This window comes from Wolffia australiana, chromosome 6, assembly GCF_029677425.1.
Source record: "Wolffia australiana isolate 7733 chromosome 6, ASM2967742v1".
Lineage (NCBI taxonomy): Eukaryota > Viridiplantae > Streptophyta > Magnoliopsida > Alismatales > Araceae > Wolffia > Wolffia australiana.
Window position 1 is genome coordinate 12,993,243 of NC_135840.1, and position 14,606 is coordinate 13,007,848.

At 38.7% G+C, this 14,606-nt stretch overlaps 2 protein-coding genes across 6 annotated transcripts; one reads left to right on the plus strand and one right to left on the minus strand.

Annotated features, from left to right (window-relative positions):
- Positions 1–325: 325 nt before the first annotated feature.
- On the minus strand, positions 326–6,676 carry LOC144704905 (uncharacterized). 2 transcript variants are annotated; one of them, XM_078577488.1, is made up of 5 exons: positions 6,412–6,676; positions 4,378–4,627; positions 2,981–3,024; positions 610–1,548; positions 326–517 (listed from the first exon to the last, which is right to left on the minus strand). In XM_078577488.1, the coding sequence occupies exons 2-4, from the start codon at positions 4,391–4,393 to the stop codon at positions 697–699; spliced, it is 912 nt and encodes a 303-aa protein (XP_078433614.1). In that variant the 5' UTR covers positions 4,394–4,627; positions 6,412–6,676; the 3' UTR covers positions 326–517; positions 610–696. The 2 variants fall into 2 exon arrangements, with proteins under 2 accessions (XP_078433614.1, XP_078433613.1); XM_078577487.1 differs by having other exon boundaries at positions 4,378–4,681.
- A 744-nt stretch (positions 6,677–7,420) lies between these two features.
- Positions 7,421–11,890, plus strand: LOC144704288 (putative glucose-6-phosphate 1-epimerase). Of its 4 annotated transcripts, none has more exons than XM_078576651.1 (11): positions 7,421–7,577; positions 7,782–7,904; positions 8,034–8,158; positions 8,292–8,384; positions 8,902–8,976; positions 9,536–9,592; positions 9,680–9,837; positions 10,015–10,146; positions 10,215–10,317; positions 10,385–10,484; positions 11,491–11,890. In XM_078576651.1, the coding sequence occupies exons 4-11, from the start codon at positions 8,307–8,309 to the stop codon at positions 11,700–11,702; spliced, it is 915 nt and encodes a 304-aa protein (XP_078432777.1). In that variant the 5' UTR covers positions 7,421–7,577; positions 7,782–7,904; positions 8,034–8,158; positions 8,292–8,306; the 3' UTR covers positions 11,703–11,890. The 4 variants fall into 4 exon arrangements, with proteins under 4 accessions (XP_078432777.1, XP_078432778.1, XP_078432779.1 ...); XM_078576652.1 differs by having other exon boundaries at positions 8,302–8,384; XM_078576653.1 differs by lacking the exons at positions 7,782–7,904; positions 8,034–8,158 and having other exon boundaries at positions 7,486–7,577.
- The last annotated feature ends 2,716 nt before the right edge of the window (positions 11,891–14,606 follow it).

The window sequence follows — 14,606 nt, forward strand, 5'->3', positions numbered from 1 at the left end:
TTGCCGACATCTCGCAAGCATGATGGATCACTTGTATCGAATTGTGAATGAGGACGTATCATTTTCGCAGACTTGTGAATTATATTCTATTCTGTGACTCAATTTTGAGGTCGCGAGGAACATGATGAAATATGTTTTATTGGAAGACAATTTCTTGGTTTATTGGAGAATACGTACTATAAGTAGGCATGACACTGGCCGATTTAGTTCGTAAGAACCTATTGTTTTACTATGAAAACATGGGCCACGACGAAGAAGAAGGGCGAACAGGAAGGACGGATAAGTACCGAAATGCATGGATTAATCAACGGCGATTCAGAACGGCAAACATGAACGAGAATTCTTTGGAATTAGATAACAAAGTTCGTATCATCAACCGAGAACTGAATCCTGTTCTACAAATGTTTGTTTAGGGCGAGCGATTAATAAGCTTGAGCGCATTGTGTTTCGTAGCCGAATTGCAACTTCACCGGCGATGGTCTTCGAAAATTGGCAGATATGTAGCTTCCTGAGATCCCTGCATGATTAGTGAAACAAGTTAACTGGTTAACGTTCGGAAAAAAACGATGACACATGTAAACAAAGTTAGACATAAAATTGAAACTGTACCTGGCCTCCAGCTTCCATTTTTGGTTGGGTACATGTCTTCCGATTATGCCCAATTTGGTGGCAGAGGGAGCACGTCATGTGCAGGCCTCACCTCGACAATCTATGTACTGTGGGTTCTTTCTCAGCGACGTCAATCCTCTTCTTCAGCTTGGGCCTTCCAGGTTGTCTCCTCACAAGAGGAGAGAATACATAGCTCCCATCAACTTCACTCCATAGGTTTTTGTCATTCATTGGCGGGATGGCATAAGTGTTAGCTAGTTGGTATACGTCTTTCTTGAAACATTCACTGACAAAAATGACGGGTTCCTCCTTGACCCAATGAATGCAACATATAGCATGGGGGCATGGAATGCCCCTTAACTCCCAATATCCGCAACTACATGTTTTGTGAAGTATATCGACCACAAACCTGCTTCCCAAGTCTGTGACCTCGAATTGATACTTCTCTGCATGCCTAAATGTGCATCTTCTGGACTTCTTCTTGTTCTCTTTAACCACCTCCCTTATCCGAGGGCATAACGTATCAGTTCTATTTGAAAACAGCTCCCTTTTTTTTGCTACCCTCTGCATTACTGCACCTCTGACTTCCTCCAGCATGTCGATGATTGGCTTAGACCTCGCCTGCATGATGTAGTTGTTGAAGCACTCGCAAATGTTGTTGTCGATCACCTCACACCTTCTGTCCTCATTAATGTACGCCATGCAAAACTTCTTTATACCTATATCTTGGAAGTCTTGCGCGGCTTGTGGGTTCACACTGCTCATCTCCCTCATCAGCCGTTGGAAATCTTTGAGCGTGGTGGCCTTCGCAGCTTTCCAGAATAAGTTCTTCAAAAATGCCGTGGAATGTCCTTTCTTCTTCCAATTCGCGTAGATATGTCGAGCACAATTCCTATACTTCGCATTAGGCAATAAGGAGGACAATGCGTTCTCCAGTCCCTGCACAATGTTAGACGATACACATCTATTAATGTACTACACGTGTTTGATAGTAAGTGATAGGAGTCCAAAGAAATAAATTAAGTACATTCTGCTGATTGCTAATAATCGTCCAGCCATTTCCGTCCACCACTCCTAGATCATTCATTAGTAGCTGAATAAACCACGTCCACGAAGATTGATTTTCACCTTCAACTACCGCCCAGACGATGGGGAACATTTGATTATTCCCGTCCTTGCCGACAACACTCAATAGTTGGCTTTTCAGTTCGATCTTCAAAAAACATCCGTCCATTCCAATGGCTCGTCTACAGCCTTCAAGGAACCCTCTTGCTATCGAATCGAAACATATGTAGAGCCTCTTAAACCTAACCAAGGAATCTGGGGCGCTCTATCGAGAACCAGCTCAAAAGTACTATGCCTATTTACCCTCTTTAACTCAGCAACATATGCGGGAAGCATGTGATAATGGTCGTCCAATGTTCCTAGAAGCTTCGTGCGCGCCTTGGATCTGGCTCTATAACATGTTTGTTTTGAAACAGTGATTCCGAACAGATCATTTATTTCCCGCATCATATCTGTCACCTTCATATCCAAATTCATTCGAATTTTCTCCAAGAATTTTCAGCTTGGCTATTCCTCGGCGTCCTGCTGCACATATGAGTATCATTAAGCGTTTTCACAACAAACGCCTCTCTCCTGGCATCCAAACTAGCATATATCCTCCACTGACAGTTTCCCTTACAGACAACCTCCACTTTCCGGTCACCGGACCTCAGAAAAGTGATGTTGAATCCGTTCCAAATAGTGTGGTCCTTCACAGCTGCCCTAAGTTGCGAAGCCGATTCAAACTTCATGCCCACTTGAAATATAAAACTTTCAGTGGGGCATCTCGGATCATACGTATTGCCCCTGTATCTGTACCTTCGATTTTCATCATCGTCATCGGTACCATCGGGGGTTAACATATCATCCTCTGAATCGTCATACTCGCTATGATCTACCAATTCGTCATTCCATTCCTCACTGGAATATTCGTTTGGTGCACTTAAATACACGTCACTTTCCTCAACTTCCTTACAGATATCATATTCTGAGTCATCATCGCTATTATACTCAGAACCGAACACCTTGCACTCGTCATCAGCCATGTTAAGTGACGGATGGTAAATAGTAATAGAACATGCGTTAACAACATAAATTTTCGTCATGCAGGTTTTATAAAAAGATTATACAACCCACAGACATATTTATAACTCTGCAGAGAGTTCAACGCCAAAAAAAGTACATTACCAATTTTAAAAATAATTTGAATCATCAACACGAAGAGGGTTAGTATCGTGATGTACAAATATATCTCAAATAACATTGGAAATAATTAAAATTTTAAATTATAAGACGTGCAGGAAAAATAGAGATAATAAAATCTTACATTACTTGAATCCAAGCGTCCACTGTCGAAGAAGAGAAGAACGCCTAAAAGCGCAAAAAATAGATGACTATGATGAGAAGAGGACAACTCTTCATATTTTTCATAACAGAAAGCAAAACAAATTCAAAATAAATTAAATATGGATCACACTTCTTGTTCTCACCAATAAGTATGAGAAAGAAACACCATATCCTCCGTGATCAATAGAGAAACACCAACATCTTTGTCATGAAAATAATCTTATTCATCCAAGAGATATAAAGAGAGAGAGAGAGAGAATAATGATACACATAATAAGAGAGAATTGCACGAGTGAACTCAAAACATTTATCCCAAGCGAGAGAAAGGAAATGCGGGAGAGATAACTTATACGAATGCACGAGAGAGAACGACACAAATTTAAAAAATAAACATGGTAAGATGAAAAGAAGAGAGAGAAAGTTAACTTTCACACCGAGTCAAAAAACGCAGCTCACCGTAAACATCATTTATGGCAGAGAGGAACTGAAATTTTAAAATGCCATTGTATGAGATGTTTAAACTGATAGAGAAAGTTACATGAGTGGAGTGTTAAAGTTCTGCATGAAGGAAAAAATAACAGTCATAAATAATTTTCGATGAAGAGAGAGAGAGAGACTAAAATTATCCAAATGTCATTGAACAAGATGTCAAAACTGATAGAGAAATTTATACGACTGTAGTCTGCAAGTTTTACACGGAGACAAAAAACAACAGCCCAAGCGATTCTTTATTTAAGAGAGAGACTACAATTTCCCAATGTCTTGTTAGTCAAAAGAGCAGCTCAAGGAAATCTTCCTTTAAGATGTGAAAAATGAGAGAAAGCTGCAAGAATGGAGTTTGAAAGTTTTACATAGAGACAACCAAACAGCCCAAGGTAGTCTTTATTAAAGGGAGAGAGACTGCACAACTTTCCAAATGTTACTGAACAGAATGCTAAAAATTAATAGCAGCCATGGGTAATCTTTATTTAAGAGAGGGACAGAGAGAAGAACTTTAAAAAGTCATTGAACAAGATCTTAAAGTTGACAGAGAAAGTTACATAAGGGCTTTAAGAGAAAGAGAGAATATCATCGGTATTTTGAGAAGCAGTAATGCATGTCCATCTGGAGAGAGAGAAAGAAACCCACATATAGCTAAAGAATGCGGTAAACCATGAAATCTAGAGGGAGACACAAAAAGTTACATGAATCGAAGAGAGAGCAATAAAATATGGGCTTCAAGATAAAGATAGAAGATCATCGGTATTTTGAGAAGCAGTAATGTATGTCCATCTAGAGAGAGAGAGAAAGCAATCCACACGTAGCTAAAAAAGCAGTAAACCATGAATTCTAGAGAGAGATAGAGACAGTTACATGAATGGAACAGAGAAACCCTACCTCGTGAAACTCCCATAGCCAGGAAGAAGCTCGCAACGATTCCCGTAGCCAAGAAGAAGCCCCTTCTCCCTTGCGCCCTTTCTTCCTCCTTCTCCACCGTCTCCTTCTCCTTCGTCGCCTTTCTCCGCTCTCTCCCGGGTGACTCACATTGGGTGGGCTAAAATCTTTCTTTCTTCAAATCGCGCTGTGACGTGGAATCCACGTGGCTGCCACGTGGATTCCGCCTAGGTGGACTCCGTCGGAACTCCACCTGGCAGCCACGTAGACTCCACGTCACAGGCTACGGACCAAATGGGACTTTGGGCTGTGTCGCGGCAAAAAAAAAGCAAGGGCTGTAACTCGAATTTTCAAAAAAGTTCGGGCCACACCGTAATATAACCCCAAATTATTGAGGGGATACAAAATTAAGCAACAACCGCATAGAAATATTATGATAACTTCATACTTAGAAATATAAAATATCCTAATATAAGGAGCATGTTTTGAAGTGTTAAGTTTTTCTTGTGACATTGTTTTCTTATACTAAGCTTTCTAATCTATGTAAGAAACCTTTCATGGACCAGTAATACAAAAAAATTTGGGGGCTACCTTCATGATATGAAAAAAAAAGTACTGGCATAAGTATTAACAGGCTTTCTGGTGTAATATTGTGAGCAGCAAAGCTTACTGCATACACATATATATATTTATTTATTTAGACACCTTTTGGACGATGACTGAAGAAAATGTGCAGTATACAAGGGCGTGAATAATTCAATGTATGATGATCTCTTCAAAATTACCTTCATAAGTATGCTACCATCATTTAATCTCAAACATTTAAATTTACATCAAATAAATCGTTCCATAATTCTATAAATTGGAAATTAATGGTGGCAACTGAGCTCCCAAAGTTGAGAAGTGAAATATTTGCCTTCATTGACAACAAAAAAAGAGGAACTTCTTTCCATATATCCAATCTATTTCTCTCCTATTCAACAACGTAAAGTCGACGAGGGATTATCATGGTCCTCTCAGTCTGTTGAATTTCTTCAAATCAATTTAATATTTATGATAAAGAAATGATTCCTCTCCTCCAAGTGAAATCGATTCTCATCACTAAGTTCATGTCTAGAAAATTGCTCTTATTTTCAGTAACTCAACCAACATGATTCTACACTCGTACGATTTTACTCTCCCAATTATTCCCCATTGTATTTTTTTATAGGAAAGGATTATGATTCCCTTCTAACCTTCAAAGGATTTATGTACCCTCTTTTAAAAGAATAAACTATGGGACATTCATCATATGAATCATGATCGAGGGAGCACTAAGAGCTGTGGAATCTTTCAGGTCAACTTTGTATCTATCCTATCTTTTGTTTTATCATACTATAACCAAAAAAATCTCCAACATTTGGCACGATCTCTACGCCAAGAAAAGGTTTCTAAAGAATAATAGTTCAATATAATACATACGAGGGATTCTAGATGTCACTTTAAGACTTTTCAAACGATACCTTCGCTTCCCGAAGACGATTCCGGTAGATTTCACAATCAAAAATCCCAAATTCAATATCTAGACACACTTTTGACTTTCGACTTCACCGATGTATTCTACAATTTGATTTTCGCAGCGGATGAATAATTAGACATGCACTCTTGCCTGTATCCCACGACTTCCTTTTAGATTACTGAAACGACTAAATCGGCATCTTCCCACCATTTCTTCGTCTTATTGGCGAAAAGAAAGATGGCTACAGCTGGAAATATACAGTATACGCAGCCATAAGTGGAATCTCGCGTGGCAAAACAATCCAAAGACGGCGAAAAACTTTCAACCCCCAAACGAATGGATTAGATCGAATATTTAGGTCTGATCGATAGTTTAGGACCGAAGGATCAAGATTCAGACTAAATGAACGATCGTGCCTCTTTCCTAGGGCTACAATGAGCCAAATCCTTCCTACCGCACCATTGATGACGGCATCAACCGCATCGTCCGATCGAACACGACGGCGAATGAAAACAAGACAAGAGTAGACGAGATCTGACCATTCTATCGACAATCGGTATGGAAAATGACGTCGGGGAGACGTCGATGGCGTTTGTTCTTCGTCGCGGGCCCTCTCGCCATGGCTCTTTCCTCTTCCTTTTACCCCCTCCTTTTGACCTCTCTATGCTTTATAGCAATTAGCTAGTATAGTTTGTATTATTTAATTTACCATGATGTAATTTTGTAGGATGGTTATGATTTTAGAAGTTATTTTATTAAAACCTTGGGTTCCCCGCCTGTCTCCACTTATCTTAAGGTAATTTTACATGCCATGTTTTATATATTATATTCTAGTACTTTTTACTCTGAAATATATTCCCCTTTCTTTTATTTATTCTTTCATATAAAAACATATATATCTACTAAATATCTGACGATTTTATTACATTTTTATTTGGCTTTTATTTTCCCGTTCATTAAATAAAAGCTAAATGAGCATGTTTACGATCAACTTCATCAGGTATTTCGATTTCTTAAATCCAAGTAAATTTTATAATTTTATTATTTGTATCCTACGATTGCCTTTAGATCTTTATCTAAAAATAGAAATTTAAATAGGAGCTTACAACTGGTTAATATTGACCACAAACAATTCTTTTCTTATAATATTCCTCTCATCTTTGACGTTTACGAATGATTTCTTTAAATATACATTCTGAAATTGTCTCTAGGATAAAACATTGATTGTAAACGTTTTTTTATATTCCCTGAAAACACACAAAATGTCTTTTATTTATCTAGATTCTGTGTTGGAGAATATATTGAACTAATTACTTAAATAAAAGCAAACATTTCCGCTTAGCCTTCAATTTAAACAACAAATATTGTCTAAACTGGAAAAGAATAAGTGGCTGTAATATAAATATAAATAAAATAAGATGAAAATATAAGCATAACTTTTATGTAAAAAGCGGGCGAACGATAAGATGAAGGAATGGACGGCTGAGATTGAGGGGACGTGGGAAGGTGTCACAATCCGGGTTATTGAATACAGTCCGAGGAAATAGATTTGTTACGTCATCGGCCACGCCGGTCGGGCTATAAATACAGAGGCCCAACAGAAGAGAAGGTTCTTCTGCGCCTCTCGTCCGGGTGTGTGGTCGGCGGCGATGGATCGATGGTGGCCGAATGTGAAGATCTTCTGTTGATTTGTGTTTAATTCTTGGTAAGCGCCATCTATTTTAGCGTTAAATTTCTGCGCGGCGGATCATTTGAGGAAGGAATTCCACTTTTCGTGAACGTTTCTTAAACTTTGTTGATTTGCGGTTTGACCGATTGTTGTTCTTTGAATTATTTTTGGATTTCTGCATGCGCGGTCGTTTGATCTCTCGTTTTTCTTCTTTTTCATTCTCGGTTCCGATTTCTTCAGAGGGAGACAGTGCTGACGACGCGGAGCTTTGTAAATTTGTGGTGTTCAATTCGTGGCGAGGTCGGTCTCTTCGGCATCAGATTTCTGCGTGACGGTTATTGAAGAAGGAATTCCACTTTTTGTGTAAGTTTCATTAACTTGGCTGATTTATGGTTCGACAGCTTTTTTCCTGTGAATTATTGTGGATTAATGCACGCGCATTTGATTGATCTCGCGTTTTTTCCTTTTCCTCTTCCGTCGCGATTTCTGCAGAAGGAGAGGGCACTTTGGACGTAGATTGCCGTAAATTTGTGGTGTTCAATTCCTGGTGAGCGCCGTTCATCCGGCATCAGATTTCTGCGTAACAGATCATTCGAAGAAGGAATTCCATCTTTCGTGTACGTTTCATAAACTCTGCTGATTTGCGGTTTGACCGATTTCTGTTTCTTTGAATTCTAGTGGATTTGTGCATGCGCAATCATCTGATCTGTTGTTTACATTCTTTTTCTCCTGCGGTCCTAATTTATGTAGAGAGAGTCAGGACAAATGACGTGGAGCGTCGTGAACGAAGGAGATGGGATGCCGAGGATTATACTCACGGAACCTGGGGGCTCGTCAGCTGAGGTTCTTCCCGCAGCCTAGTTCTGATTTTTTATGACTTGTTCTTCTCTATTTTTGGAGAAAAACAGGGGATTAGACATGATTAATTTAATTGGGTCTGCGTCATTTTATCGAAATTTTCTCTATAATATTTGATATGTCTCCATAATTTTGATGTAAAATGAACCTTTTCAAACAAGTTAGTAGTTTGAAATCGTGTACTAAATGAATTTGTGAATTATAAAAATTATCTCTGGGTCCCTCTGAATATTTCCTCTATACTGTTTGTTCTTGGCGATGATATGGGGAATTTTTTAATTGTTTCCCTTGATTTCTTGACTTTCTAAATTTTTTCATTGCAACTTCTGCTAGCCGTATGTATCAGTAGATCAATTTTTCGCTCCAATTAGGTAGCTATTTATTTTATACTCGGTCAATGATAATCCGTGGGTGAGATCCTATATGAGTTCTCCTATTATTTATTTATATTACTCGTCATGAATGATTCGTTTTCTGACATTGGTCGGTAATGTGAATCCAGGTTCTACTATTTGGCGGTCAGATAATTTCTTGGAAAAATGAAAGAAGGGAGGAATTGCTTTTCATGAGTAGTAAGGTATCATGTCGGTGTCCATTAATTCTGATGATATTAACGGCAGTAATTACCTGTAACTCAGAAATTTAAATACAACTTTTTTCATGTTAATTCGAAGATCAATGGATAAATTGACGAACAATCTTGAAAGGACAGAGAGATAGATAAGAAGAAAGATAGAATTCCTCTGATAGGATATTCCAGCCAATGAAAACGAGATATTGACTGACCTCCTTTAGTAATGCATTGTATTTTTTGTTTTCTTAGTAAGTCTTCAATTAATATTTCTCAGTATTGTGTGTTTTAAATATTTTTATATTCACAAGTCTTGGTCATAAGGCAGCATTTTAAGATCTTTTTTTTCTGAAAAGACGAGACGAGTGCCTAAAGCCTTCCCCTGGTATTTCTGATACTAAACTCGGTTTTCGAAGCCCTATCTATTTAGTTAGTAATTTCCATTATTCAAATGCGTGGTGCTATTGATGAGTCCAACAATGTGATGGTATCTAAGATGAAAACCGCTGATATTTATCTCATCTCATTTCGTCATATACTTACTGCAATTGATTGATAATTCCAGTCTGTCTTGAAACCTCCAAATTCGATAAGGGGTGGTATTCCTATCTGCTTCCCGCAGGTTTGCTTCCATTGAAATCTCAACCATACGTGACTTTGTATTTATTAAAACACGGAATCTGATTAAATTATCCATCAAACTTTCCAGTTTGGGAATTTTGGGTCTCTTGAGCAACATGGGTTTGCCCGAAACAGGCTGTGGGCCCTGGACAGCTGCCCTTCTCCACTGCCCCCACCCAGGAGCAACTGCTCAGTTGACCTCATTTTAAAGTCAACGGAGGAGGATCTCAAGACTTGGCCCCGCAGGTAACTCAGATGACTGACACGTGGCAAAATATCTAAATTAGACAGTAGAATGAACAGATGGAAATGTGGAAGAAGACTCTATTAAGATAGAAAGGGTTTGTGTGTTTGAATTTGGCTGACAAAACCCTTGGATAATTGCGCAAAAGTCCTAATAAATTTGGTAATATTGTTGTACAGCTTTGAGCTGCGGCTACGGATAATACTATCTCCTGGAAAGCTGACTCTGATTCCTCGTGTGAGGAACACTGACAGCAGACCCTTTTCCTTCACATTTGCGATGAGAAATTATCTATCAGTCTCAGATGTCAGGTAAGTTATAAATTTGATTTCCTTTATTTTCTCAAATAATTACTCGGTGGTTTTCTTTTAAAACACAGCGAAGTTCGAGTTGAAGGGCTTGAAACTCTTGATTACTTTGATAATCTGATGAAGAGGGAGAGATTCACTGAACAGGCTGATGCGATCACCTTCGATGGCGAGGTACTCGCAGTTCTGTGGGTTGATTCTTGACCAGAAGTCAGATTTTAAAGTTTTTAAGTTATAACAGGTTGACAGAGTTTACCTCAGCACGCCTTCGAAGATCGCGGTCATCGATCACGAGAAGAAGAGGACTTTGGTGGTAAGGAAAGGCGGCCTCCTTGATGCAGGTTTGTCTCTATCTCAACATTTTCGATAATCATTTTAGCTTCTAAAGTATAGATCAAATGAGTCTCAACGGAAATAAAACTAATTATTCATGTGCTCCACACAGTTTTGCATGCCGTTATGCTCTAAAATTTTGAATAAAATGAGTCTGAAAATAAAGAAAAACATTAGTCGTCCGTTCTGCATAGTTTTGTCTGTCATTTTTGCACTTAAAATTCGAATCAAACGGATCTCAAAATGAATTTATTTGTCCTTTCTCCACAGTTTTTTCAGTCATTTTGGCACTAAGAACCATAGTGCAAGGACTGGGACGGGACGATTTTTTCGTCCCAGGACAAAAAAATCATTCCGTCCAAAGATACGGACGAATTTCGGGACGAAAATTCATCCAGGGGACCACCAGACGGGACAGTTTTCGTCCCATGGGACGAAAAAACCGTCCATCCGGAGGTCTCGGACGTTGGACAGATGAATCTGGACGGAAAACGGTCGGATTCTCATCTGACGGTTGAGATGTAGCCACGTGGCCTCGCAATGACAATTTGCACAAAGTCCCTGTTTTTTTTACATGTGTGCAAACGGATGCCGCTCAGAAATAATTGTACATATGGCCCTTCGCATTCTCTCTCCTCCGTAATTCCCTAAAAAACTTAGAAAAATCTATATCAATATATTAAAAAATAAAATGGGTCTTTTTCGTCCAGGACGAGGGACGGGACGAAAATTCGTCCCGGGAGGACTGGATGGGACGGTTTTCTTACCGTCTGACAAAAATTCGTCCCGTCCTTCGTCCCTGCACTGAATCCGGACGTCGGACGGGACGAAATTTGTCTCGTCCCGTCCATCGTCCATGTCCGGGACAATCCGAAACTATACTACGAATCAACGTCGAACTGAGTCTAAAATAACTTTCACCTTATAAATTTGAATCAAATAACTTTTTTTAAGAAAAAAGCAAAATTGATTGTAAATTAAATTCTGACCCCCCCCAAACCCTTGATGGGCCAGTGGTGTGGAACCCTTGGGATAAGAGGTCCAAAGCCCTGCCGGACTTCGGGGACGAAGACTACAAGTCAATGCTCTGCGTTGACTCGGCGGCCGTAGAGAGCCCGATCCTCCTCAAACCCGGAGAGGAGTGGAAGGGCTGGGAAGAGCTCTCCACTGTCTTTTCAAGTTACTGTAGTGGTCAGTTGGACCCTTGCAAAGTCCTCTATGGATGAAGGAAATAATAAAGGGCTGAGACAATTTTTCTGTCCCACCTTCCCAGTTGTTCATCCCCATAAGAATCACTGTATATATAGATAGTATGTGAGCATGTCTGCCCTTGGCTTTTCCCCATGGGCCAAAGAGTTGTATTGGCAGTCTTGTATGCCATCAAGTTATGAGCTTTATGTTTGGGCTTTTTTTCTTTTTGCTTCAAAAACTGCAATTTTCTTTTTCCCTTGAGTTATTGGTGTGGATATAGTTCCGGGACGTGGGAGGGATGATTTTTTCGTCCTGGGACGAAAAAATCATCCCGTCCGAGGATATAGACAAATTTCAGGATGAAAATTCGTCCCGGGGACCACTGGATGGGACGGTTTTTGTCCTGTGGGACAAAAAAACGGTCCGTCCAAAGGTCTCAGACGATGGACGGATGGATGTGGACGAAAAACCGCCAGATTCACATCCGACGGTTGAGATCCCGCCACGTGGCCTGGCAATGACAATTTGCATCAAGGTCCCTGTATTTTTCGCGCGCGCAAACTGATGCCGCTCAGAAGTAATTGTACATATGTCTATTTGCATTATCTCTCCTCCATATTTCCCTTAAAAACTTAGAAAAATCTATATTAATATATTAAAAAATAAAATGGGTTTTTTCGTCTGGGACAAATTTCGGAACGAAAAATCGTTTCGGGAGGACTGGACGGGACGATTTTTTTATCGTTGGAAGAAAAACCGTCCCATCCTTCGTCCCTGAACTTACTCTGGACATCAGACGGGACGAAACTCGTCCCTTCCCATCCATCGCCCACGTCCTGGACGATCCGGAACTATAGGTGTGGGTCTATGCGCGAAGGAAAGATTGTCAATGATGAAGGCCTAGGACTATCTTTCTTTCCTATCCCCACCAATGTTCATCCCCATCAGAATCTCTGCATATATGGAAAGAATGTGACTATGGTTGCCCCATGGGTTTTTTTTTTCTCATGGATCAAAGAGTTGTATTGGCAGGGCCTCGTATGGAGGGATTGGGGATTCAATCTGATCGATTGAAATGTTTGATCTGATCGAGCATTCAATTGATCAAATCAGAACCTCAATAGTTTTGGCCAGACAAAACTATGCATTGAACAATCCTATTGAACGATCCAGGCCAATGATCATATGATTAACTCGAGCCGATTCAATTTGAATCGCCTTGTTTTGATCTGATCGGATTGAATTGTCTGTATAAATTAAACGATATATATGTATTATAAATGAAATGAGAACGAGGGCCAGAGAAAGAGAGAGAATGAGCAAGAGAGGAAAAAAGAGAACAACAGAGAGAGAGAGCATGAGATGGAGAAAATGAGTGAGAATTATAATCTTTCTAACTGTTTGATTTCGCTCAAACAGTTTGAAAACTTTTCGATTTATTTATCACTGACATTGAACCGATTAATTTTGGTGATCGAACTCAAGCAAAATCCTTGTTCGATCAAAATATTCGATATGTTTCGACCGAATTTTCTTCTGTTCAATCGAATCATCGATCAACTTTCGATGATTTGTAGATGAAAAATTCTCTGTCTTGAATTAATAACCCCGACCGATTTGATTCGAACCACCCAATTCGGAATGGATTGGATTGAATTGTTCAAATTAATTAAATTAAATATGTATAATAAATAGAAAGAGAGAGAACGAGAGGGAAAGCCAAAGGGGAAGGAATGAGATAACGCGAGAGATAGAACAAACAAAAGAGTTCTCAAATTTTTCTTAAACTCTTCAAATTTGTTTGAACAATTGGAATAACTATTTGGTTGATTTCAATTACCCAGATCAAATTTGTAGATCAAACTCAAGCAAAATCCTTGTTTGAACAAGATATTTGATCTGTTCAGATTGAATTCCCTTCTGTTTGATCTGAACATTTGATCAATTTTTGATCGGTCCTATTCGACATGGTCCCCGATCCCCACATGTATGCCGCCAAGTTACGGGCTTTGTGTTTTTCACACACACACACACACACACACACACACACACACACACACACACACACACACACACACACACACACACACATATATATATATATATCAAATTTCACATATTTTTCTAATCATAATCTTGTCTCCCCTCTTTTTTCTTATATTTTTACCTGACAGTATATTAACAATGCAATGAAACTCCTTGAAGATCTTGATGGAAAAAATAAAAATCAATCTAGCTTCTATGTCCAATGTTTTAGATACTTTAAAATCGTTGGTCAACTATTCTCAAAATTAAAATTCTATAAGCTAACTAAATTAAAGATATCAAGTCTTGTTACACATGAGGGTTGAATCTGAAAATTTAAATGTATTACTGTTTTTTAACTTTCATTTCCATATCCTCAATTGTAGAATGAAATAATTTAGATTTTTTCCAAAAATAAAATCTCAAATCACAAAGAAATTTACAATGTTTTATTTATTTAATTCCAGTTTGATGCTTTGGCCTTGACCATGGTAGTATAACATTTAATTCCCTTATACAAAACTGTAAAGAGGTGGCACCAAAGCAATTATTGTGAAATAGGTATATTATATCGAATTTGTGTTTCAGAAAAATAATAAACTAGAAGTTTTAACGATACCCAAAATTATTATTTATACCTAAAGAAGCACACCATGCGTAGTAAGCCTTTATTACACCATTTTTTACTTGCTAAAATGATTTAGTCTGTTATACATCCTTATTTATTATCAATAGGACATCTGAAGAAATATTCTTTAGTGGTCATGTGATGACAGAGATTTTTGGCTTACTGGTATTGATACTCATATGATCATTTATCCTATATTGAGCATATTAGTGCCGATCCTATTGATAACTTTGGAACATAATCTGACTTTTCAGAAATCCATATTCTTTGGAAAAATTATTCTGAC